Genomic DNA, 27,289 nt, shown 5'->3' on the forward strand with positions numbered 1-27,289 from the left:
TAGTGTAAAGCGCTTTGAGTGGTCAAAAATGACTGGAAAAGCGCTATATAAGTTCAGTCCATTTACCATTTTAGCAGTATTTATTTATGTAAAACTTTAAAATTATTTTTAAACAATTGAACTAATATTTGGATGGCCATATTAACAGATGTTTCTGTTGCAACTGTCATTGCATACAACTCAGCTTCATCAAATATGCTTTAGGGTTGTTTTACAAGCCATGGTGATGACTGGATTAAATCAGCTGTTTTGGCACAAAAAGCTAATCAGAATTCTAGATGAAAATGTAAAGGTCCCTTAGATCCGTCAAACGCATGACAGCTTTCTGCTGTACTCTCAGGGTTTTCGTATAACATACGTAGTTGGCACAATAATTCTTAATTGTACCAAATGTGTCATATTTCAGACCCATCTGTCTTGGAATAAACATCTTTTGTCCCTCTGTGTTGACTTTTGTCTATTATTTCCACAGCTCTTTTTCTGAAGCCATGTTTCCTGTTAAGCCATATGCAACAACTTGGATCTGCAAGCTCGTTTGTATTGTTATATAGGTTTTTATTTTGGAAATGCAAATCACAGGTAGATTAAATTTTTTTCCTGCATCACTGATTTTGTTATTAGTCCTCCAAACTGACCAATTTGATATTTTTTGTAATTTGAAAAAATAGGTGCCATTAATTACAAAAACCCAGGATGTTTGGTTCTGATGCATACAGTAACGTTTTATTGTAGATACAGTTAAGATGGTATTGTTGCGGGGACCTCTTGAAAGAATTTGAGGAGTTAATATCTTCCATGCATGAGAAAATAGTGTAAACAAATTGCTTATTTAACCATCTAATATCAGGTACTATCCAACATTTCTATTTGAATATGACAGCCACCTAAAACAGTTTTTGCTAAAGACATTTTTAAGTTGAGGTGCTGATGTGCTGGTGCTCATTACTCCTTCACCTCATCACCAAAAAAAAGAATATTCTACACAGACTCAACATACAAAAGATTCATAATCCCCTATAGATCTCGCCAAACAAGTTCACTTACATATTTTAAACGGAATGTATCCATCAGTGGATCTGTTACGACAGTGATATAAATAATCTAAGCAAATAACTGCATATTTTACAGAAGGACTGAAAGTTTGGATCAAATATATCTTCGGTATATATAAACTATGTGAGTCAATGCATATTATTGGCTTTTGCAAGAGGTTTGGCATTGATTATAAGCTCATTATGGAAAGGTAAGACTTTCTGGCAGATGAAGATATTATCCATTGCAAATTGAATGCGCGGTTTATTAAAAAGCACTGAAGGTTTCAAATATTTTTTTTTTTTGAATCGAACATTAATTACTGTATTTTGAATTACCATTAAGTAGCTGGAATGCCATTATTAATGTTTGGAACAACGACAAAAGATTTATTGTGGTTTCTAATATATGTTACAACGGCCTGCCATAAGCAGCGTCTGAGTTGACTGCAGCACGCCGTGATGCCACTTACCGGATGAACAGTTGTTTCACGTCAAAACAATCCGGAAGACGGTAAAGCATGACGGAACTGCTGCTCAGCGGAGGCGAGGTCAAGGCTACGGTGATCCCAAATGTTCATAGAAATATAATCGGCTGAACCTGTGGGTTATCATGTACAATAGGTGTCGGCAATTATCTGCTTTATGAGCCAGGACTAACACACCCCAGTGTTACGGTTTGCACTGCAGGTCCATGCTGACATAGCGCAGCTTTTCCAGATATCCGAACTGGTGTAGCTCCACCGTAAACAGGTCCAGCGACATCATGGGGAATGGAATGAATAAGGTCAGTTGTGCTTTTGCTTCCCTACTCAGGAGTTATGCTGTTTGTGGTCCCTCTAATGTAGCAGTGAAAAGCCTTCCTGATAGTCTGACAAGTCACTGTCAGTCAGACTGAGCTGATTGTATATCGAGTTAGACCTCCAAGGAAATGCAAGTTAGATATGGAGTAGACTTGTCTGGTATTTTGGAGATTCTTTAATGATTTCTAATGTCAATGCTTATTACCTCTTTACATAAACCATTACTGAAACTCATTTGTGATCAAAATGCATTTGGTAAATGCTAACTATCTGATTATAGCAAGGCTCAGATTGTTAGGCAGGGGGCGCTGTTGCAGAATATTCAAAAGAATACTCTTATAAATTATTTAGATTTTTTTTTTAAATGATAAATAAATAATATATCTGTCATAATGATGTGGAAAATACTTCACTCTTGGAAAATACATTCACTTCTTGAAATCCTGTTATTAGGAAATTTAGGTACATTTGAGGAGATGATAATGCTTTATTTAATGACACACAGTGGGAAAATATATATATATCTTCACTGGTGAGAGGATATTAATGTTTATTAATGTTGGAATTCCCCTTTTTCTGACTCAGTGGTGACCGTTGTGGTCCAGAAGCAGCACTCTGGTGCCGCTCATCACTTTGTCCTGCATGGCCGCTCCAAGCCTTGTATGGCTGTGAGGACATTGCTAAGTTCTTAAGCCTTAAATCCAGCCTTACCTGACCTGGAACGAGCAGAGTTCTGGTCTCTGAGTTGGAATGGATGATTGAGTGATTGTAATGCAAGATGTCTGTGTCTGTTGCTTCACAGGTTGTTGATGGACTGTACCTGGGCAACATAAGAGGTAAGACAAACATGTTTCAAAATATGTTAACGCGTTAAGTTTAAGCTTAAAGAACAGGCAGACCATGTTAGACTTTCAATCAGCATATTTGCGTTGGATAACTGTTAGCGTAGCCTATTTGGGATTGTTTCTTATTGATTGATGCAGCACAGAGAGTCTTCCATTGAATCCTTTTTTAAATATTTAGTTTTATGTCAGTGTCAGTGGGTAATTTGGAGTGTACTTCCACATTTAAATGCACTAGTAAATTGTATGCTCTTTGTGGTTAGTAGCACAGAACAAACCAACAGTTAAGCTGCATCAAACTGACATCTTTTTTGGCCGCTTTTACAAACTGATTTCTGTTTGTGTTTCATCGAAAGGATAAATATCATGTAGAAAGAGTGACTGATGAGACTGAAATAAGAATCAGTAATCATGTGAGTGTTCTGATAACTGGTTTGGCTAGGTGCACACCCTCGGCCCAGCTAAGCTGGCATTTGCATTTCCACTAATTTTAGCTCCTCCACCCGATTGCAGTGGCACCACATCTAAAATTAGTCCAGCTGACAGGATCAAGTGATCATAGGACTAACTATTGCAAAGAACCTGTTCTCAGCTCTGTCTCAATTTGAACCTTTAGCACCGCTGGTCAAAGTTATGTTTGTTTCGTGTAAAATATTAACCCAGAAGTATGCATCTTCATTTTTACAACCTGTCCTTTACAGTTGTGTTTGGCTGTGGAGCTCACAGTAGTTCTGTTCATTTCAACGAAAAAGCAAAAAATAAACAGCAGTTGTGGATGAAGCTGAATATTGCGAGAAAGTGAAGAATGTTTGAGATGCAGAACTTTGGTATCAAGGCAGAAGACAATGCCTATTCAAATGGAAAGCACAGATAGCAAAGTCTACAGTTTGAGTGCAAACTGAGGAACTAAAATTATTTATGGGCATTTATCAAGTAAGAAGGTGATTGTCTGATTTGGATAAAAATAAAAACACTACAATTCTGGCCGCAATCTGATAGACACTGCCAATAAAAGCTTGAGTTCTCAGTATTACAAAAGTGACTATTTTAATCTGGCTGTATTATGACAGCAACATTACAGTATCAGCCATCAATGCGTATGCTGACCTAATCTAATCCAGCTCTGGAGCAGTTTGTGTACCGAACTTCAGATGCATTTATTTCTAAAAAAGAGCCACCATACACTGATTTTCTTTTGTCTTTACTCTTTAATGATATTTATTCTAGAGGCTCATAGAAGAATCATAACCACTGTCTGAGTATCTTATTGCCTGTGAATGGAGTTCTGGGTTTTGATCCAGGCGTCACAAAGGAAGGGAAGCTGTGTCGAACCAGCCTCTTTGCACACCAGACATGTCTATACAGGATTTTTTTTTTTGTTGTTGCTGCAAGATTACCCTGAAGAAATACTTTTTTTAGACTCTGAGTTAGCTGAGATTATTGTTAGATGATAGCCAGTCACAGATGAATTCATACTGACCTGTTTTTCCAACATTCTGTGTTGTAAAACCTGTTACAAAAAAAAAACATTCAAAAATGTCTGTGAGGGGTAATTCAATCCATTTAATGCTGTGATTCCTTGTGAATATTCTCAGCCTGTTTCTGAAATTAGAACTTACTGTTGAGCTCACAACATGTAAACACAAGTTGAGCAACTGTTTGACTGATGTGTTTCTTGTTTTTCTTTTCGCAGATTCGGAAAACAGAGAAGGTCTCTCCAAAAACGGAATCACCCACATCCTTTCAGTATACAACAACGCTAAGCCAGTGCATGAGGTTAGTGAAGAAACCAGCCTGGGCGGTATTTTTGGCTGTTGCGTGGTGTGTTTTTAATGCATCAAACCAGTGCTTCCTGTGGAAAATTTTATCTGGTGATTTTTCTAAAGGCTTCGGTCTCTTTAGTAAGTGTAGTTCAGCCTGTCAGCCAGCAGGGGGAGCTAGTGACCTTTGATTGATGTAAAAGAGTTTGTGGCATCAACTAAAGTGTAAATTCAGTGTGTTAAAAGAGGTTTAGTTTAACTAAAAATGCAAAGCTCGTGATAAATAAGGTACACCACATTAAACAAAGATTTAAAACCAGCTTTAATCACAATCTGAATTCTGCAGTTGACTGCTTTTAATCCTTGTTTTTCAGGACATGACATACCTTTGTATTCATGCGGCTGATGCTTCCAGTCAGAACCTGTGAGTAAACAAGTGGGGTTATTAGTGCTTGTTGTTTTTGTTTTGTATGTATCATTAAGACTGTCTCGGTTAATAATGCTAGTGTAAGAATTAAAGAAAAGTTTATCCACCTCATTGCTAATTTCATTACTATTAATCTTTATATATTTAGTGCAAGGTTTTTTCTGTACTATTAAATTTAGCTCAAATCAGCTTTATTTATAGTAACTTCTCAGGTTTAGCGTATTATGAAATTTTGGAGGAAAAAACATCTTTATCCAAATGGGGAACTTGAGGTGAAGATAACATTACTGTGCCTCATGTTTTTATTTAACATAAACAAGGAATAAAAGGTGACTTAATAACTTAGAATAACTTATTAGTCTCATATTCTACACTCTACTGTTTATGTTGACCCAATTTGAGCTAACCATCACCTTTTGAATGGATGTTTTCACATTTCATTGCAGTAAATGGTCACTTCCTTACTATGAGCTCTCCAGTACCTTACAGTTAAACTGGGATGTTTTTGTTTAGGGTAGCAAGGTTGGTTTTCACCTGGTTTTCACCAGCCTTGTTACTCTGGGTTATTATCAGACATCTAAAATTTGTGGTTGTTTATCTAAAGAAAATGCTATTTTTCCCGAAAGGTTTGTGGTTTATTTAGATGCAGTTTTACAAATCTAATTTGTATTAAAATGTTTAATTTTAAAGAGACCAGGCTTCCTCTCAGAAGCCTTTTTAAAGTAACCACACTCGGTCAGCTTCCTGCTCTCTCTAACTTCAACATGCTGATGGAGGCCTGTGTTGTCGCAGGTGGAAGCCTTTAGTTTGTAACTTCCCTGAACATCGCATGGTCTGACCTGAGTGTGAACTTCACACTTCTGATAAAGAACAGCTGCTGTCTTGAATATTTTCAGCCATTTTATTTACGTTCATATTCATGTCGCTTAGCGGACACTTTTACCCTGTCATATTGCTTTGACGGAGACCCATCGTCTCGATCCGGGGCACGACAACATGTGGCAAGTTCGAGGATCAAATTCCTAACCTTATCAAAGATAGATAATCCTTCTGTTTCTGACAAATGGTGCTAAATATTTGTGACTGAAATTGTAACAGTCTGTAAATTGGTTCGGAAGCACCTACTCGTTCTTTTAATTTCTATTTGAGCTGCAAGGGGGAACTTTATTTTGCATATGCTTCTTCTGCAGCTTGTAATGACACAAGGTATTATGTCATATGAGTTTGTTCATCTTTGTCATGTGATTTAAAGAGATATGAAAGATGAGGTGTAATTATCTGACGGTTCTTTCATACCATTCCTATGGATTAAAGTCCATTGAATGAGAGTGTTGCCTGTTGCTGCACACTGCTGGTTAGCTAACTGAAATGAAAGCTTCTACATGTTTTCTGTACAAGAAAGACAGATTGAGCTGTTCCATATTTAAGGTGTAAAAAAACTATAGGTTTTAAAGTTATTAGGCAGTTTTATTTACTTTGAATTAAATGCTTTCAGTATTTACTAAACAGGCAGATGAAGTCCTTATGTGGTTCATTTAAAATGTTCTGCTAAACCGAACAAAAAACAATTGGTAAGTTTTTTGCATGGTTGCTTTCTTTTTTTTCCTCTATTACACATATTAAACCATCTTCTTTTGATAGTTTTTCAAGCTTGAATTCTTAATATTCCAAACAGATATTACAATTTTTGTGTTACTCCTGAAATGCCTATATTTTTGCCAGACTCACTTGTATCAAGATGATTGATCAAGCGAGCTAAAAAAAAAGGCCTACATTGAATTTTCCAGCCAAATGTTCGGGCGGAACATAAATCCTCCATTGAAACTTTCAGTATTATGTACCGGATACGTCATTTTTGATATGGGTGATCCAGATCCCTTTTATTATTAATGCAGGCCCTGCATTTATGGGAGGTAGAATTATAAGTTATAAGCTACACATAAGACAGAAAGGGATTGAATGTGAGGCGTCTTTGACCCAAACTATGATCCTGTTCTAGAGAAGTAGAGCCTGAGAGGAAAACGCTGCTTCTCTACTAACAGTTAAACGAGCCACAGCAGGTTATATCTTCTATGTGTTTTGGAGGGAACTTCTGTGTTTTCAAGTCATCGGCAGCCAGGCTGAGTGTTTGCAGAGACATGAGCTGCGCCTCCACTCTCAGCAGTGGCTGCTATCACAACACATTAGTCATAGCAGTAACATGTCTTTTGATTAGCTCTGTGACTTCATACGACACTGTTTGTTTTAACTCATAATTAAACACCGTGCTCAAAGAGAGGATACAAAAAACCATCGGTCTTGGTCAGTAGTTGGAGCATTAATGAGCCGTCTGCGTTGTTACAGTGCAAACTGATGACTGATTTTGAGATCAGGCTGAGAACTGCTCGACTTAGTGCTCTCTGTTTAGAGCTCTGGGCTGTGTAATTTATAGGGTGTTGGTGATGTTTCTGCCAGCAGAGTTGGAAGTGTCAAGAGTAACTAAATACATTCCCGAAGAAGCCCTGACAGTAGAAAAGCATTGATTCTGCTAGGTAATAAAAGAATCTCAAAGAAACAGAGTTTCTCCGTTTTAACCTCAGTTTCAGCGTTAGTAGGTTCAGTTATCTGGGCTCTGAAGAGGAACTCGCTTGAAGTAAAACTCTTAATGAGAATTTAACTGTTGTGGCTGTTTGGCTGTTCTTGATTGGGCCAGGTTGGGGTGTGGTGGAGTGGGGTGTGGATGTCTGACCTCCACTGTCGCAATCAGGCGTCCTTCCCTCCGGCAGCAGAGGAAGGAAACCTCCCAGTGACATCTGGCTGTTTGCTTCGACCACCCAGGGCTTTATAATAAACCCCCTCTGTCACAATCACTGGTCTGACTGAGGAGAGGAGAGGGTGAGGCCAACCGCCGTCTTGCCTTGCTTGCCATCACACAGGGGCCCCTACGGTCAGACCTGATGGCCCTTCTTATGTGTTCAGTGCATGACAGAAAACAGCATTAATGGTGTCTTGGGCTGCTGATTTTATCTGGTTTAAGAGTGACAGCTACACCGCATCAACTGCTCTTTATAAATTTTCTTCTTAGGCTTCTTCTAATGCAGCCTGTACCGGAAGTTCATCTTGTTTTTTATGAGCATTGGTTTTAATGCATAGAAATCACAGACCATGAAGGCATCGACTGATTTGCATCAGCATTTGCATTTGTGCAAGTTGTCCCCTAGTCCAAACTGGTTCCAAAAAATAGGCAGATCATTGTAATTTAAGAAAAAAAAAGGAAAAATCAGCATAACATATACCAAATATACCACAGATTTGCAGAAGCTCGTTATGCATTTCAAACATACAGCAACTTCTATCTGCTAAAGCTCAGTTTTTGCCCTTTTTCTGTCTTCTTAAAACCTCAAACTTCTCTGTCACAAGTTAGTTTTCTGCACATTGAACAAGTACCGCCGGAAACCTCTGTGCTAGACGAACAAAGCGAAGTGCTGAGGGAGACATTTTAAAGAAGGCTTTGGATCTCAAGGAGGAGGGAAAAAAACCCGAAAAGTGACAGTCTATTTTAGCTCCAGTCTGTTAGTGAGTCTGCTGTTGAGTAACCAGCATCTGCTCCTCCAGAGGCGCCGTTATCAGCCACGCACTTCTTGATTATGCAAAAGCTAAAGGATATCATCGTTTTCAGACTGAATACACAAGAGGCCAGAGGACCATTTGTCACACAGCCACACCGGCTCTGTCCTGGTGCTGTATTTTGGAGCTGTTTTTTGTTGTATTCATTTCAAAGTGATGTAACTTTGCACATAAAGAAAAGGTAGACGGTTACTTCCCTTCTCTATCCTCGCTGTCTGTGCCCTGGTCTACCACAAACTCTCTGTTTGAGCCAACCTAATACTTTTCTCACATGACATGAGTGGAAAAGTAGAAAGAGAAAAAAAACCCCTCCTGATAAGCAGTTTCTTAGAAAAGACTGAAATCTATTAAAGCAGACTCATGCTATGTTGTAAACCTTTCGGAGTGCATTTGTAGTTTCAAGTGTCACAGTCAGGACATCGTCATAATTTCTGAAACAAATTGGAACCGCATCGCTCTGGCCTTTACAGGGGGTTTCAGTTCAAGGTGTCTTTTCTCAGATCCCATTTAACGTAACCCATTTTTAGCTCCACTACCTGCATCGCTGACAAACAAGATGCTTCTTTCCCTTAATTTATGAGTGACTATATTTGGCTTTTTACTTTAGACGCTATTGCATGTTGCACAATTCCTATTTTTCTTCTTGTCAACATTTCTCTTGTGTTCCTTTTCCAGACTGCAGCATTTCAAAGAGTGCATCGGCTTCATCCACCAGTGTCGCCTCAATGGTGGAGCCTGTTTGGTTCACTGGTAGGTTTTTAAGATTTGAGCAGCTTCCTCATGGTAGCTGAGCATGTCAAGTCTGCTCTCTAAATAAGGGTTATGAGAAAATCTCTTTCCAGATTAAAGCATTGTCAATGAGTGACTTGCTCTTCGGGTCTGAAGTTTACATGCTGTCAAAATAGGCATGTTGGCCTTTTTAATGGTGCATATAAATGTTGCCATGGTGTTTTTGCTACACAAGCGTCTGGCAGAAATCCTGCTGCATTTGGAAAGTTCATTTGAATATTCCTGGCTCAGACCGCTGCTGTTAAGAAGAGCCCACAACATCTCAATGAGAGTGTTGTTAGGGCCATTTCTGAAGCTTTATGGAAACCCACTTTATCCCAACATCAGGTTAGAACACCCCATTGGGTCCCAGGTTCCTCCATCTCTCACCCCAAACACTGAGTTTGACTTTAATATTGAAACTAAAACTGAAATGGAACTGAGGTTATTTCTCTCAGTTGATCTGATTTTATTAAATATTTCTATAAATAAATGAAATCTGTATGTGGTGTTAAGAGGCTTGAGAGGGGACTTTTTGTGAGCTGTTTCTATGGAAGTTGTTTAATATAATTGTAGCAACAGCTTCGTCTACAATCTAGTACAGTAGGTTTCCATTAAAATATTCAATAACATGCAATGGCTTGATAAATAAATAAACTAAATGAAAATGATTTAAATGGAGAGAGAAAGATTTAGCTCTTAGTCCACAAAATAATATGTTTCAAGTTGTCAAAGTGTGGACACAGTTCCAACTCCTAAGCATGGTGGTGGTAACATCATGCTGAGGGTCTGTTTCACCAGCAGGGGTGATGCTGCACTGCTCAAACTGGAAAACAAGTTTGGGTCCAAAGCAAGAAACCAGTCCATTTAAATGAACTCAATGAATGCTGCCATACAGAGTGATGAAATCCAGGATTATGGCAGAAACTTGTTGTTGTGTGTTGGAGAGCCGCAACTTGCTGAGGGATTTTTAACCAGGTACTAATGGTTATGTAAATAGTCTGCATGTATAACTTTGTGCCAGTCTGAATGCGATAAAGAATGCAGACATATGCACCCCGCTTTTTTTTTTTTTTTTTTTTTTAGTAATGAAAGTAGTTTGTTGTATCATCATTCCAGTGCAAATGCATCAGTGTGACATAATGCTGGATGCTGAGTTACACAGTTCCTTTTTTGCTGTAGTCTTGCAGGTGTGTCGCGCAGCACCACCATGGTGGTGGCCTACCTGATGACCGTCACCCACTACAGCTGGGAGGAATGTCTGACTGCAGTGAAGGCTGTTCGCTCGTTTGTCGGCCCAAACTACGGCTTCCAGGAGCAGCTGCAGGAGTACCAGAACACACGCGTCTCCGAGGTAAACCTGACAAACCCAAAAGCAGAGAGAAGCAAACGCCTTGGTGGTTTGAATGTTGAAACTAAACGCAATGCGGGTCTTTAGTTAAGATGTTTTCACCGTCTTAAGAACTGCAGCAATTTAGCGCTCTGTAAATAGTTTCAGGTGTTAATTGTGATTCAGTACTGAGGCCGGGACAGGATGTGACAAATGCAGCCATCACATGCAGACTGTGGTTAACCTGTCAACTGTTAATCGCAACCATCTCAGACACACTTTGAGCTGTCTCCCAAAGTGGGTTAATTTCTGTCTCCTGCAGAGGACAATGAGCAACTATGATTTGTTACCCTTTAAAGACTAGAGGTTATAAATACAAACCAGTTCAATAAATTCACATATAACTTAACTCTGCTTCTCAGCTTTACTTTATATGCATGACACCCTTTTTAGATTTTTCTTGGTAAAAAAAAAAACAAACAAAAAAAACAAAAATGAAAACCCGACTGTTGCAATTCATAACAGTCGGGGGGCTAAGCTGGCCCAAAAATATGAGATTTTTGTTTGTAATGTGAAAACATGAAAATGTTTAAGGGATTTGAATACTTTTGCAAAGCATTAGAAATTCCAAAGCATTCTTATCAAAAATTCTTTGTACCAAAAACAAAGTAAAACTAAAATCTGAAATTTGAAGAAATCGGAGATATTTATAGATTGCATTTCTGTTTCACTACATTTTTAAGACAAAACGACAGTTATACACCTCAGGGTCTGAATTAAGTCATTTTACGGTCATATTCAACAAATTACAATATGCAAGTATCAAGCAGAGGTTCTATTACTCTCACCTTTCTGCGTAATTCTTTTTAATTGGTAATATTCTAATCTTAATAGTCTTGTTTTCTTTAGCTGCATCCAGAAAAATCCTCATAAAGTCTTGAAATCGTCAGTCTGTACGAATTTAATCTAATGTATTTCACTTAGTGAACTGATTTAAGGAAACAAATGAACTTTTCGGTAATTAAACAATATATTATGCCGTGAACAACTTACAAAACTCTGTTCACTCCATCATCTGAAAATGGAAACGGACACAACTGTCCACCTAACATGACAGGAGGCGACCAAGGAGAGTTTTATTCAGAGGATCATCCAGGAAGGCCACGGTGACTCTGGAGGAACTGCAGATGACAATCTAGATTTTACTTTAAACTAAGTAGCAGTTCTGTTTGTAGTTTGCTACCAGCCGAGCAGGGATCATACCAACCGTGTGAAAGAAGGTGCTCTGGTCAGATGAGACCAAAATTATTGACTTGCTGGAAAATCACTTTGTGTGGTGGAAAACTGACACAGCACATCAAACTGAAACCAGCATCGCCACCGTGGAACATGGCGGTAGCAACGTTGTGCTGTGGGAAAGCCTTTCTCCTGAAAGGATAGGGAAGCTTGTCAGAGTAAAAACACTGTTGTACATAAACGCCAGAACTACAGTGGAATGGTTTAGATAAAGTGCAAACCTAAATCCAAGTGAATATCTGTGTAAAGACTGAAAAAGTAAACTTTATTAGTTAATTTAAAACAGAGTCAATTTGCAAAATGACTCTAAAAGATCTTTTACCAGACTTAGCTTAAGCTAGTTTCCATCTGTTGTCCCTGAGCAGATAAGTTCATTAAACAGTCTAATATCCTAAAATATACATTTAAAATCCCCATCTACTCTAATAAGAATCACTGTAGAAAGTCATAAAATGACAAGAATATAAATAATACTAAATGCTAAACTTCTGCTCTGAAAATTGATGTCTACTGATGCTCTTCATTCAGTCTGACTGAGTTTAAGCTATTTTGTTGAGTAGAAAAATGAAAATAGTGGAGACCAGGTAGTTAACGGTGGTTCTACTAATTACTGACTCAAGCAGCTCAATGCCATCCTTTTCAGGTTTTTATTTGTAGAAAATGTTGAAAACCCACGTGTGATTTTCATTTCACTTCACAATTCTACAGTGCTTTATGTTGCTCTGTCTCCTAATTACCAGTAGAATTAAGAGATTAGGGGTGTGAATACTTATGTAGGGCACCTGCACATCTGATCTGGCTTTGACATTTTTCAAGGCAGAAAAATCCAAGTCAAAGTCCAGGAAAATCTAAAGTAAATTTAAGTGCCGGATTCAAATATTACTGGTGCACAGTTTGGTCCTTTCAACAAATTTTCTTTGATTCATCTGAAGAATATGATCCGTACCGAATTGAACGCGTCCAACGTGATCTTGCAGCGGCTGGCTGTTCTTAGCCTGTATCTTTTGCAGAAGACACGCAGAGTGTGTGATTCCATGACCAGCCCGTGTGAGAAGGGGAACTGCAGGGGGTTTGCTTGGATTGCATTAGCCTGGGTCTGCTCATCACGTGTTAAGCATTACTGTCAGCATCTTGCAACATAGCATGACTTCAAAAAAAAGAAAAAAAAATGAAACCTGCTCATTGTTTGAAAACGTTGCACTGATTTCTAGGATTAAAGAGGAAATGTGTTTTCTGCATCTGTGATTTTCCCACATGTGTAAGAGAGAAAGTAAAGCCTCCACAGATGATTTTTGTATTTAAGATTATCTGATTAACAAGAACTTTTAATTATTTATCTAAACACGCATTTGTTTGAAAGTGTTAAAGATCCTGCGGACCTGAGCAACCTTGAACGTTGATAACGTTATCAGATCATTACAGTTTAACCAATCCCTGCCTTTGAACTGGATCATTGTGTTATGATTAAAACATTTCGAAGGGTGAACAGACATTTTAAAAGGTTTATTAAATATCAAACACTTTTATTAACTATTGTATTTGAAATTAATGGTTAGTGCCTAACAGTGGAGTTTTGAAATGTCTGGAAAAGTATTTAATTTACTTTTATACAGTAATTTTCCAGGTCTGTATGGTTGAGGAAAAAGGAAAATTAATTATGGAAAAATATTAAATTTTCCTTTTTCTTTTATGTCCCTTTTGAAAGGACAGAAAGATATTGTTGCTGTGTTTTTGCATCGCTTTATATTAAAATAACATGCGTTCTCTTATGATTTCTCATTGCACATTGATTTTAACTTAGTTCCAGTCAGTATTTTTTTTTTATAAAGAAACATTTTACCACCTATTTGGTCTCTAGAGAACTTTCAATTCAAGTTAAACTGGACTTGTGGTTCCTAAATTGGGCCTAAATATCAAACATATCCCTCATATTGATTGATAGACTTTTCTCCACACAAGAAAAAGGTCATTAGTCAAAATCAACAAACATGTTTTACAGAATCAGCATTTCGCCTGGGAGACTTTCTTCCTTATTTGACATGTGTAACAGTTGTAGATTTTGAAAAAGGGCTGCTAAGCCAGACGCCACAAAAGCAGCGGTCCATTGGCACACTCTGAAAGCCAGCCCATCAATTTAAGCATTATTATTTTATTATCTGTGAAATCTTCTGATCGTAAGGCTTGACTACAATTTAAACAGATTCAGAGTTGAATGCCCAGAATCTTTTTTTTTTTTTTATCATTCTAAATAAATATTGTGTACATTTAAATCTGGAGAACTATAAAATAATATGTAAGAATCTTGTCAATATGATCCTGTTTTTGTTCAGAAGCTGCTGGGCCTGAGTTATATCAACTCAGATGAACCAGATGTGACTTATCCTGCTTGTACTTTGTGGCTTTTGTGGAGTTATAAAATATTTCAAGATGACACATTAACATTTTGCTAGTTTCTTTTGACGTTATCTTTACTCTGGTTTCATCTTCTTTAAATTCATCTCTTTTACAGCTGGGTTAGTGTAATGAGTCAGTGCTGTGGTGTTTGGCTCTTTGGATGAATGTGACAATACTAATTTAAGGAAGATGAATGTATTACTTTCACAATGACTTTCACTTCAAATAATATGTTATGGCACAAGTTAGTGGATAAATCCTGAATATCATTTTAACTTTTCTTGATGTTAAAGAAAGTTTTTAAAGAAAGGCTCATATATGTAATTAAATCCAAAGTCATGTAAGCTGGACAGTAACATTAAGAATATATTTTTTTAAAAGATTACGATCCTTTCATTTTTTTATTTTCACTCTTCTAACAGAATTCAAGTTCTACTACAATTTCACTAAGAAGTTTCATTCTTAGGTTATTATCTGTTATATCAGGTATCTATTCAGCTCAGATGTTTGAAACATGGAAGCAATTGTTCCAACAGAACAATGATCAAAAAGACACATCAAAACCGATTTTTGGAATGCATAAAACAGGGTGGCAACAATGGCATTTCTCAACCATGGGGATTTTTCTGCTTTCTTTAATATTTTAATATTACATCCGATCGATAAAAAACTATTTTTAAAAGCAGAAACGTGAGCTTAATGAACAGGTTATTTTCAAAAGGTGCTTTTGACAAACAAGACTAAGTAAATTTAGTCTAAGTCAATCAGGAGATATATTTACTGTATTAAATATGATTGTACAACCAACCGTTTGTGGCCAGTTGGATGTTAAGGGAGGGTTGTATGTATTGTATGTAGCCTTGGTGTTTAATTTGGATGCTCAGTGGATTTGTGAAAAATCCATTATAAATACATATATTTTTTTAAAAATCATGATATTTTTATGTTGTGATGTATTTCACCTTTGATAAATACAATAAAAATGTTTTATTCATTATTATTATTCCTGAGCATGGCTCACCACAACATTATTTAGGGTAATGAGGGTCTTCATTGCTTGCTTCTTTTTATGTCTCCAGTACCGAGTTTGGCTTCAGTCCAGTTTTCGTCCCAGTCCGTTCAATGACCAGCAGGAGGTGGAGGCTCTGTTAAACCAGTATGCTGAGCAGCAGGAGAGCCAGGGCAGAGCGGTGGACCACAGCTGGATGAACCGGGGAGTAGACGCTGCTGATGCTGAAGGCGACAGCTAAAGCTCCAGCTCCGTAGCCCCCATACCGAATGCAACTTTTTAGTTTGGATTAAAGAAATGGGTTTTTTTTAAGCTCTGGATATTTATTTAGAAATTTGCTACAAACTTTGATTTCTTATATCACTGAACACTGCCATTGCTATGGTTTTGGTGACGCCTTACAATAAACACCCCAGCACTTTAGCCATAATGAGTAACTTCCATGTATCTTTTTTTTTTGTTTGTTTTTGTTTTGTTTATTTATTTATTTATTTTTTTACCATTGACTCAGCAGCCTTACATCTGACTGATTAATGCTGTTTCGATTAAAAACTGTTTGCCTTTTTGAAAAATGAGATGCTCCAGTTCAGCCATAATGTCTTATTTTTACGTACATCCCTTCAGTTTCTCCAAAATAAACTATTTAACACCGCAGCTTGTGAAATCATCATGTGCATTGGACTGATGCATTTTTCAAGTGCATCTGATTAACAGATAATGAGAAAGATTTTTTTTTTTATTATTTGATCACATTACACAGACCAAAATGCATTACCTGGACCCCACAGTGAAACTTCCTGATTTGGTGGAAATAATGATGATGTGTAGTAGGTGACAGAGTGTTGCACAAACTTCTACTTTCCCTGCTCAGGAGGGAACTTTATGCTCCTTGTCAGGCTGTAAGTAGAAAAAAGAGAACAGTTAAACAATAAAAGCAGGAGGTAACATTTGGTGACAGATTGCTTTAATTGTCCACAATAATTTATGGCACTATAAACACATTGAAAATGTTTTAACATTTAGAAAATGTTACTTGAGGTAAAATAAACTCAATGAACTTTGAAGAGTAATCACCCTTTGATTTCCAAACACCTGTCTTCCTTTTAATGCCTCTTTGTAATGCAATTGTGGATTTAAAAAAAAATATATATTGTTAAATTTCTGTTCTGTTTTAATTATGTATATATGATTTATTTTGTTGTTATGTTTTATAAAGAAATGCAAAATTGCTAATAAATCTGAAGCTCTTGCAATGAGTGTGTAAGCCAAGTTGAATCATGTATTACAAAAAGAACTGATAAGGCCAATGAATCACATGTTAAACATTTACTTCCTTTTTTTTAAAAAAAAACACTTAATTATACTATCATTATTCATGAAATTCTGAAGAAATTGCAGACATTTAGAGATGGCATTCTAGTCTTTGATATATTTTCAAATATACCAGAAGGGATTCGAGAGAAGTTTGGAGTGAACAGCATTTAGTCTCATGCACCAATATGGAGTTTGCATGTTCTCCCTATGCATGCATGGGTTCTTTCCGAGTACTCCGGCTTCCTCCCACAGTAAAAAAGTTGAACCCGAATTTCAGTTTTCTCAGAAAATTAAGACATGATGAGACCGATAAACAATCATCTATGATCCAGTAATATTAAAGTATTGGCCAGCAGAACCTTGAAGAACTGCTGGTGACCTTTCAGTAATTAAGCAGACAACTCCAGAATTAGAGGAATTCCATGAAAGGTTGTTGTTAAAGATCTACCTGTTTACAGAGATCTTAATGGGAAATTGAGTGGTAGAAAATTTTAGTCAAATAGGAAAATCACAGCTTTTTAGAGGATTGTGAAGCAACGCCCATGTAAGACTTTAGTAGAGATTACAAGGTGTGGGAGAACAAACTTCAAGAGCCACCATATATTTGGGCATTAGCTGTCCTATTCTGTGTGTCGAGCAAATCCTAAACTAGAGGCAGCACCAATAGGGTCTTACTTGTAATAAAACGGAAAATATCAAAGATCAGAATTTCTATTTTCAAAGAAAAACAAAAGAAGACAAGAAATGTTTCATTTCAGTTGGGAATTAATGTTCTTGAGTCTGGAGGAAGACTGGAGACATTCAGAATCCAAACGGTGACCATTTACGGAGCCGTGTCACTTTTGTTCCACTGATGAATCAAGTCCAGTCGGTGCCTCCATCTGCCAGCACATTTTAGAGCACATCATTCTTCCTTCTGCTGATAAGCTTTATGAAAATATTGATTTCATTTTCCAGGAGGACTCTGCACCTGCTCACACTGCTGAAGGTACAAACACTTGATTCGATAGCCATGATTTAACTGAGTTTGATTGGTCAGTCTGTGGAGTATTGTTCAGAGAAAGATAAGACATCAGATTGAACAATGCAGACAAAGTGGAGGACAATATTAAAGCAACCTGAGCTTCCTGAACAGCAGAGTCGATCTCCTCCATACTACTCAGCACTGATGCAAAATTAATTCAAATATTTAGAGCAAATAATGTTTCTTTTTATTTATCTTGTTTTGTTCACATTAGCTGAACAGTTAGCTATAAACCCTAGTGGTAAAATTGAATAAAAACACCCTGGCTCGAGTTGCTAATGTGTGATCAGGCTACATAACACACGAATTTCACTTTTTTATTTCATTCACTGAAATAAACCAACGTATTGGTTATGTTTCAATTTATTGAGATGCTCAAGAAGTGGTTGTGTCTTTAGCCTTTAAACTGTCAACATTTGTATGGAGACAGTTGGACAGGTTTAGGCATGCAGCTTCCTGGCAGGAAAAACAAACAAACATACTTACAGTAAGTTTGGCAAGCTGTTGAAAATTCCCATTTCGCTCAGTCCATCCGGTTATTTTCAGATTTTAAACTATCAATAATAATTGTTCTCCGTTTACTGGAACATAACATTGTCAAATAATTTCAATATCATAGGGAAATTGCACATTTTGAAACCTGGTGTGAAAATAAACGTCTTATGTTGAACTCCAGTAAAACTAAAGGAACCTTGGGATTGGGATTGGGAGCACTCGGTCATGTGATGTTCGGTGGAAATATTATTGAAAAAGTGCTCATCTTTAAATTTCTTGGCATCATTACATCCAATAGTTTGGGCTGGAGGGATCATGTTGATTATCGCTGCTCTAAATTAGCCCAAAGACTTCATTTCCTGCAGAGACTTGGGTTGTTTGGAGTCCAAGCTAAGATCATGCTGACTTTCTATGACGCAGTTTTCGGGAGTTTAATTAAATATGCCATGGGCTTGGTTTGGCTCGCTTACCTTGAAGTCCAAATCTAGACTTGCTAGCGTAGTGAAAACCTGGATGAAAATAAGTAGGACAAATTCTCAACCTCTTCCACTGCAGTCTGTCGATGACACTGCAGTAATTAGACAGGCAATAAAGATCTTGACGGATCCATTTCATGTTCTGCTTGGTGACTAATAATGCCAGGAAAACGTTACAGAGTCATTTGTTGCCAAACCAACTGTTTTAAGCAATCCTTTTCCAACCTCCATCTCTCTTCTTAATAAATTGTGATTACTATTTGGAGGATGACAGGGAAGGCCTTTGTTGCATTTCAAGTTGTTGTGTATCTTGTACATTCATTTAATTATTTATCTTTTATTTCTTTTTCTTGTTGTTGTTTTATATAGCACTAATGACAAAAGGTCAAATTCAAATTGAAGGACTCATGATTCAGAAGAGGTACCAAAGCCTCCTACCCCACTGTTGTGATCTTTCAAGGATAATGAGGTAAAGACAATGAATGGATAAGTCAGAAGTTGAACCTTGGAAATGTTTGACCTTTTTCTTTGGATATGAGAAAGCCTGTTTATTCAGACAGAAAGATTACCTTTGCTGAGGGTGTGTGTGTGTGTCATTACTTTGACACACAGTTGCATTAAAAATAAAATCAGCTCAGCCTCACCAACCAAATCAATCACTGTATTATGTTTCTACTTGGTTTAGTAGGAGCAGTAGAGTGAGGGAAATCCAACAGATTAAACAATCATGACATGCATGTTTTTGATTTTAATATAAGGTGGCCCTCACCCATTTTATGATTATCTTAAAATCATAAAATGGGGATTCCAGAATTTTTTCCAGAAGATCATGCTTTGCTTAAAACATTGATTAGACAGAAGAAAAGAAAATAATGTAGAAAATAAAAGACTGCTGAGCTAAAATGATCTCAAATTATAAAACAATGACAAGGACTGAAGATGTCAGACCTCTCACACACCTGGGATCATGGATCAGTTTGAACACATTAAAATAGTAAAAGTGTTTCCCTCTTTGGTAATGGTGTTACCTCATCCCAAAGAGGAAATGCTCCTGAATTACGTGTTTCAACAAGACAAGGACTCCAAGCACACCTTCAACTGAGCAGACCAACAAAATGAGGTGTGGAGAGGTCAGTCCACATCTTGGACCTTAGCTTAATAGAAAAAAAAAATGTTGTGTGACATCAAGTGTGTCATAGACAAATCTAGGCCTTTGTTGCATTTCAACAAAGGCCTGGATTTGTTGTGTCTCAGACAAATCTAAGAAATTACAGAAAAACTGTGGAATGTAATTCAGTCATTCTTTTTGCAGTTTATACTGTTTTTAAACAAAAATAGACTCTGTTTTTTTTTTTAAAACAAAAAAAATGGCTAATTGTTCTTTTTTTTCCTTATGAAAGATGATACAACTGACCAGTTTTTTTCTTAGAGTTTAATTTTGTGTGGCCTTTTCAATGTTTTAATGCAATTTATGTATATAAATAAATGCTGTTAAACTGCTGGTTTTTACTCAATTTGCTATGATTGAACAAAACTTTATAAATGACAAATAATTGAGTTATTTACCTCTGTGTTGACCTTAAAATTATTTCAGACATGTAGCCTATTTTGGAACTAAGATGACATAATGAAGATAGGTGATTTATTGCGTTTTTAACTCAAATAATAATTCTGAAGTCTATTTCTGATGCGCCCCTTGTGTGTTCTCTGGTTCTCTATTTCCATGGTTAATATCGTGCAGGTGCATTTCTGAAGAAATCTGGAACATGGCTTTGGTCCACTCTGTACAAAGCGCCACTGTGGCAGCACAGCCGCTTTTTCTTTTGCGGTTTCACATTAGATTTGCGTGGGCGCGGATAGGAACGCACAACCTCCTCGTTCTGTCGCACAGAAATCCCCCTCTTCACACAGTAACTTGTGACTTTACGGCTTTTAATCAGTGCTCCCCGTCCTCGGAGCTTTCGGCGTGGGCAGAAGCTTTACAACCATCGCTTGTGTCAGGCCATTTCTTGTAAATACCAGCAGTTCAGAGAAAGAACCCTTCCTGAATGGGTCGTCGAGGCGCAGCCATTGGCTGGAGAGAGGCATCGCTGGTAAGCCCCTCCCTCCTGTTTCATTCATGCAGCACAACAAACTTTATAGGCAGCTTGTTCAGGGGAGCGCACTTGATTTATCCTGAGGCATAAATCAGCATCTCACACAGAGCCAGGAGCTCACCAGCCTGACTTACTGTAAGTGATTTTACTTTTGGTTTAGCAGAAAACGCTGACAGACTCGACTTACAATCACTCATTTAATAGTTAACTTGATGATGCCAGAAAGAGTGATGGGAATAATTTAGATGTTTTTGTTCTTATTCTTATTATAATTATAATAATTACTATTATTATTGTTATTGTTATTATTATTATTATTTAGGTAAACGTGAACAATCTGAGGCAAAAAGACGCGCTGTCAAGATGTCAAACTCGGGTGGTCGCAGACTGAAGCAGTGGCTGATAGAGCAGATCCAAAGTGCGCAGTACTCTGGGCTGCAGTGGGAGGATGAAAGCCGCACCATGTTCAGAATTCCGTGGAAACACGCAGGAAAGCAGGATTACAACCAAGAAGTTGACGCATCTATTTTCAAGGTTTGAGTTTCCTGGAATCTGGATTTTTTCTTTCTTTCTGTTTGCTTTTTCTTGAGGCGCTGCAGCTAAAACTTAATTGATATTGAAGAAACATTTTGTTTATATGATAAATAAAAAAAATCTTTCTGTATTTCTTTTTCTCTCTTGCTTTTTAGCTCTCCTTCTTTCTTTCCTTTTTTTTTGTTCTTTTGACACCTTGCTTGATATTTTTTGCTTCTTGCCCTCTCCACAGGCCTGGGCTGTCTTTAAAGGCAAGTTTAAGGAGGGGGATAAGGCTGAGCCTGCAACATGGAAGACCAGACTCCGCTGTGCCCTCAACAAAAGCCCTGACTTTGAGGAAGTAACAGAGAGGTCACAGCTGGACATTTCCGAGCCATACAAGGTGTACCGCATCGTACCCGAAGAGGAGCAGAAACGTGGGTTTTCCTTTAAACCTGCTCACTTGTCATGATAATACATAATTAAGTTATTTCTGTAAAATCTCAACAGAATCATAACACGTGTTTGTTTCTTTCTTTTTCACCCTCAGATGGTAAAATACCAGTGATGACCATGACAGGTACCGCCAGCTCTGGTGACCACACAGACATGGCCTGCAGCCCTACAGAAATAGAGGAGCTCATTAAGGAGGTACAGAACTGCCTTTCACTTGAAATAGTTCATCTTCACATTGCTTTAGCGTCTTGATGCTCTCAAGTTCATCACCTCTTTGTATTTTTCTCCTTTTGCGACACTTTTTCACCTTCAGTGTCTCACTGCTGTTCTCTCCTTCAACACTTGTTGCATTCAGCATGCATACCCTCCTCCCTTGTTGTACACCACAAGCTAATGAAAACTGCTGTGTGTCTTTTTGCAGGAGGACAGCTGCAGCATCCAGGCCAGCCCAGAGTATTGGCCCCAGAGCAGCATGAATGGTAAAAAAAAAAAAAAAAATTGCTCTCATGTTGATTATTTGAACTGTTAGCATTTCTCTATGTGTTGGACATGCAAATAGTTATCTGCATCTAAATTTCGTCTCAACTTTGTAAGACTAATTAGAATTTCTGAGACATTGACTTTTTTTTTTTTTTTTTCCATTAAAAATAACCCCAGTGGAAAGCTCTGCCGTTTGTCCCGGCTGCTGTGGGTGCTACATACAAGCTGTTTGCTTGTCTGTCTGTTGAATTCTGCAATGGAACAATTGACTAATATCCTGTTTAAGTCTGCTGACTAAAGTGATTATTTCTCTGTAAATCGTGCTAAGGGAATGCTATTTCTGATGATGCAGCAAAGAACAGACATGACACTGAGGTTGAGTCCACTACAGTAAAGCAGAGATGAATTACAAGAAAAGTCATGCCTTCTTTTTGTAATTCACAGCTTTCTCTCTGCATCAGGACCCCATGCCATCAGGCAACGTCAATTCAGGTATGAAAACAGTTCCTTTTTCAGGGATTCTATAAAATCTATTAATTAAAATAAGTGTTATCATATATTCTGTCATTTCTAAACTTTTTTTCTTCCATTTCTAGGTTTCTCCCAGTTGATGATCTCTTTCTACTATGGAGGGAAGCTGATGTACAACACACTGGTTACTCATCCAGAAGGCTGCCGGATTTCCCCCCAGCAGCACCTGGGTCGTGGCGCCCCCTACAGTTCAGACAGCATGCAGAACGTTCACTTCCCCCCAGCAGAGCTTATAGAGTACGAGAGGCAGCGCTACTTCACCCGCAAGCTGCTGGGTCACCTGGAGAGAGGCGTGCTGGTGCGTGCAAACCAAGAGGGCATCTTCATTAAAAGACTGTGCCAGAGTCGAGTCTTCTGTAGCGGGCTGGGGGATGGCAGCTCCCAGTACGGCTCCATGCCCTGGAAACTGGAGAGGGATTCTGTAATCAAGATTTTTGACACAGGAAGGTTTTTTCAAGGTGAGTCTCAATGTTTGGAAAGCTAAGATCAATGATTAAGACACGTTTTCCAAGCAAAGATGTGACAGAGGAGCGATGATATAATATGGTGGCCTAAAGCTCTTTTTTCTGTTGTTGTCATAAATGTTGCAGCTCTACAGCTCTATCAGGACGGTCAGATTGCTGCTCCGGATCCCTCGGTGACGCTGTGTTTTGGAGAAGAACTGAATGATGTTAGCAATGCCAAGAGCAAACTGATTGTTCTACAGGTAAGACCTGTCGACTCACAACAGAACAGCTGAGAAAATGTGAATCTGTTGAAGAGACACAAAAATCCAACAAAAAAAAAAACAAAACAAAAAACTTCTCTCCTTTCTTCTCCTCCAACAACAGATCACCATGGTGAACTGCCAACACATGCTGGAGTCCCTGAACCTGCGTCGCTCGCAGCCTTACACCAGCAGCCCAAATGTGGAGATGAGCGATGATGTGGCCACCGAGCAGATGGCCAGAATCTACCAGGACTTGTGCAGCTACAGTGTTCCTCAGAGGCCGGCCTGCTATAGGGACAACATGCCCATCACTGCCTGACCAGCTCAACAAGATTCACCTATAAACATATCAGACATTCTATAGAATTTTCATGTGCACCAAAGAAGTGAACTGAAATTTACTGAGGATAAGAAAGCATCATCTCCTCTCTGACAGTAGGACTTTTAGAGGGAGGCTCAATTTGCAAGCTTCCATTTTGGTTTTGCATGGAATTTCTGTTGCATCCATGCAAGGGAGATATCAACTTTATCAATTTAAGATATTATGCTACAAGCAGGGATTGATAAATACTTTTCATTGCCAAAGCTTCATTTAAACTAGGTTTATATAAGTAGGCAGTTATGTTCTCAAACTGGATTTTACTTGTTTTTTTTCACAGTTTCAGGAGCTTAGATGATTAATTCTTGTGTGTGTCAAAGTAAAAAGCAGTCGAATAATATCTCATTTCATACTATCGTATTTTCTACAGAAAATGAAAATATTTTTGTATTAGTTGACAAAAATTGCATAATGTTTGGATGCAATGTGGCATTAAAGTACAGATAGGTTTTACTATCAAACTGTTCTCTGAGTAAACTGTATTTCAAATAAAGAGTTTTACAGAAATGCGCGTGTGCTTGTCTTTTAACAATTATCAAATAGTGTACAAGTTGAGTTTTAGGTCAACTTTTCAGACCGTTGAGAGGACTAAAATTAAAATTTTCTCTCTTATTGTTAAATTTTACATTTCTTTTCACATTTGTTGCTTTTATAACTCATATAAACCTGTCTTGGTAACTAACGCCACATAAAAAAAACACAAGACAAGCTTTCGTGTTAAACTAATGTCTGTGACATGTTAGTTTCTGCTTCTTAAAGTCTTTGTTTAATCAGGCGTGAAACCAATATTTAAAATTTAACTGCATAGCGGGTCAAGCATATTTCCTCCCTCAACATCAAAAATGCATTTATTCGATCTAAGATATTCCTTTATTATAAATAATAATTATTATTTTGGATGTTCCCTTTTATGTCAATGTTTTATTCTAAACGGCACAATGAATGTTAAATTTTGCAGCAGAATCTGAGACGTTAACACATGTGCTTCATATGATGGTTGGATGCACAAAACACTAATAAAGATGTATCCCTAAATTAGAACATCACTGAAAATTTTCAGTAATTCCATTCAACACTAATATATACTGTAGGTTCAATAAATTTGGCTTGCAGCTATATTTTGAATATTACATAAGATCAATAATTAAGAGGAGTTTTGCTACTGGAAAGTGAATACATGCTTGCGGAACGTTTTTGTCTGAGTTACTGCATCAGTTCATTGTGGCAGAGAGCAGTTCAGCTGTCGATGTTTAGATATTAAGGAAGTCCAGGCTGTAAATTTTCATCAAATTCTTAAATCAACATTGTTGCAACTGCATCTGTTCCTACCACATTTTTTTTCTTTGACTCAACTTTCCAATATAGAACTCAATATAAAACTCATCAGCGTATTTAGGAAAAATCTTTTGCTGCCAACCCTCCCTGAGGAAGAGTGCCACTGAATATGATGTTTTACTGCTCTGATGTTGTATTGAAACGTCTTTTGAAACCTAATTTTGGTTTTTCATTAGTGAACTCGGGAGTTTCACATTTTGAACTAAGTTACTGTCCAGATAAAATAAATTACATTTATGATATTTTGATTTGTTTTTTGCTTTTTACATATGCAGTTATGTAAAAAAAAACAACATCTGATTAAAAGTTGACTCAATATTGTCTCATTTTATTTCTAAAGAAAGTGTTTTAATTTTACTTAAACAGCAGCAATTAACATTGTTTTACTCTTTAAACTTGACAAAATCAACAAAAATGTATTTTCAATCAGTGAGATACTTCTCTCTGCTTTGAATGACAGCTATGGCATTTGTTTTATAAATCCTCCACTTTTAAACTTCTTTTAAGGAGTGAAATTACTGATTTCATATTTATGTCTTTGAATCTTTACCAGACTCATGAGTTGCAAAAGTCTTCTCTTTGAAGGTTTCTGACAGAAGTTTCAATCATCATCAGCACCCCATATGATACGTATTTAATTTTAGCCATTTAAATTTATTCCTCACTCAAAAATGTTCATTTTCTATAGTTTTCTTAAGTTATTTAGCAATGAGCAATTATCCATATTATCTAGAAATGAAAGATTTTTTTTTTTACATCAATTTATGTTGGTTTGAAAAGAACACCACTTTCACATTTAAAATTAAATAACTTAATTCTCTTCCAAATATTTGAACAAAAGTGTAATCAGAGAGACCAAGAATATTTTAATCACACAACAAAAGTAAATTCAAGGGGGATTTCTTACTATAAATAATTATAAAACTTTGCTCAAAGGGAATTCCTTAATCTTTGAGGTATGCATTACTTACTATGAACACATACTGAGTTTAAAAGGATGAAACTAAAACCTTATCGGAAAGTAAAAGAGGGATCTAGGCAGGGAAGCTTCTAGACACTTTTTCCAGATGACTAACAGAGAAAGGACAGGAAGAGAGGTGACCAAGTGAAGCTGAGTGATTCTGTGATTCAGAGTGAGATTCCTTCATCTGCTTTTCCTGCTTTTCTTGCTGCTGCTCTTTGTTGTGCAAAGGAAGACATGATGGCATTAACCTAAAGGCCAAATGGCAACACTGTAAAAGAAGTGTGTTTACGTTATGCGTCATGTAGGCAAACATGCACACACTCCCACACACAATATGTTTTCAGAGCTGGACCTGCCGGTATGTATCATTGACCTACTGCGCGTCCCAAGTACACTCGAGGTTAAGGGCAAAAACTAATGACCTAACAATCTTTTTCAACATTTTCTGGCAGAGAACACAATTCCTGCTTCAGATACTAGATACTAGAAAGTCGTCCCGGTACTAAACAAGCAGCAACAAACCATGACACTACCAACGCATGTACAATTTTATTTTCCTTAAATACTGTAGATTTATGTCGGATATAAGAGGATGGCACATCTTTACATAGTTCCAAATACTTTGTTTCCTCAGACAGCTGAATATTTTTCTAAAAATAATTTAGAGCATCATAAACATGTTTTTGGTGAGCGTACTTTTGGCTAGCAGTGGTTTTAGCGTTGGAACTCTCCCACAGCTGCCATTTTTGCCCGTCGGGGCGCTTTAGGACTGTGACGTATTCATCAGGGTGACATCCTGGGGAAAGAAACAGCTTTCTGTGGTGACTGGTGTTTTGCAAATAGCACTCGGTAGCTTCAACCTAGAGGTAAATGTCTAAACAGTTTGTGTCCAGATTGTGTGGGGTTTACAGAGAGATTAGCTGCCTTTGTCCTAACCTCTGCAGATGTAATTGTTTGTTGCGCTCTGGATCTGTCCTGTGTTATTGATGAATGTCTTCAGGACAGAGTGAAGAATGGCAGACAATGATCGGCAGATCCTGTGGAATGTTGTATTTCTTAAGTTGAAACAGGAAGCACAATGAGGACTAAGAGTGCCAGTAATGACCATCTTAGGGCTTATATATCTTTTAATATGTTTTCATCAGTACATAAGAACTACATAAAATAACATATTAATACACTTAAATTAGATTTATTTGTCTGAAAGGTACATCAACCTTAATATTTATGTCCCTCCTGAACAAGCATCTG

General features: G+C 37.4%; 2 protein-coding genes across 2 annotated transcripts; both read left to right on the top strand.

Annotated features, from left to right (window-relative positions):
• The first annotated feature begins 1,522 nt into the window (after nucleotides 1-1,522).
• dusp22a (dual specificity phosphatase 22a) lies at nucleotides 1,523-16,519 on the top strand. Its single transcript, XM_032560271.1, has 8 exons — nucleotides 1,523-1,634; nucleotides 1,722-1,818; nucleotides 2,637-2,670; nucleotides 4,370-4,452; nucleotides 4,811-4,860; nucleotides 9,145-9,219; nucleotides 10,420-10,591; nucleotides 15,337-16,519. The coding sequence occupies exons 2-8, from the start codon at nucleotides 1,798-1,800 to the stop codon at nucleotides 15,505-15,507; spliced, it is 606 nt and encodes a 201-aa protein (XP_032416162.1). The 5' UTR covers nucleotides 1,523-1,634; nucleotides 1,722-1,797; the 3' UTR covers nucleotides 15,508-16,519.
• A 4,156-nt stretch (nucleotides 16,520-20,675) lies between these two features.
• Nucleotides 20,676-24,246, top strand: irf8 (interferon regulatory factor 8). The gene is made up of 9 exons (XM_032561567.1): nucleotides 20,676-20,806; nucleotides 20,994-21,205; nucleotides 21,438-21,621; nucleotides 21,735-21,835; nucleotides 22,062-22,119; nucleotides 22,565-22,612; nucleotides 22,717-23,109; nucleotides 23,242-23,357; nucleotides 23,482-24,246. Exons 2-9 carry the CDS (start codon nucleotides 21,035-21,037, stop codon nucleotides 23,677-23,679), a joined length of 1,269 nt encoding a protein of 422 aa, XP_032417458.1. The 5' UTR covers nucleotides 20,676-20,806; nucleotides 20,994-21,034; the 3' UTR covers nucleotides 23,680-24,246.
• The last annotated feature ends 3,043 nt before the right edge of the window (nucleotides 24,247-27,289 follow it).

The sequence above is a fragment of the Xiphophorus hellerii genome, chromosome 4 (genome assembly GCF_003331165.1).
Source record: "Xiphophorus hellerii strain 12219 chromosome 4, Xiphophorus_hellerii-4.1, whole genome shotgun sequence".
NCBI classification, from domain to species: Eukaryota; Metazoa; Chordata; class Actinopteri; order Cyprinodontiformes; family Poeciliidae; genus Xiphophorus; species Xiphophorus hellerii.

Excerpts from the sequence above, each read along its gene's own strand:
- dusp22a (XM_032560271.1), top strand. The coding sequence starts at position 1,798 with ATGGGGAATGGAATGAATAAG. Across the intron at positions 1,819-2,636 it reads TGGGGAATGGAATGAATAAG|GTTGTTGATGGACTGTACCT; the intron begins GTCAGTTGTGCT and ends GTTGCTTCACAG. Across the intron at positions 9,220-10,419 it reads GGAGCCTGTTTGGTTCACTG|TCTTGCAGGTGTGTCGCGCA; the intron begins GTAGGTTTTTAA and ends TTTTTGCTGTAG.
- irf8 (XM_032561567.1), top strand. The coding sequence starts at position 21,035 with ATGTCAAACTCGGGTGGTCGCAGACTGAAGCAGTGGCTGATAGAGCAG. Across the intron at positions 21,836-22,061 it reads TAGAGGAGCTCATTAAGGAG|GAGGACAGCTGCAGCATCCA; the intron begins GTACAGAACTGC and ends GTCTTTTTGCAG. Across the intron at positions 23,358-23,481 it reads GCAAACTGATTGTTCTACAG|ATCACCATGGTGAACTGCCA; the intron begins GTAAGACCTGTC and ends CTCCAACAACAG.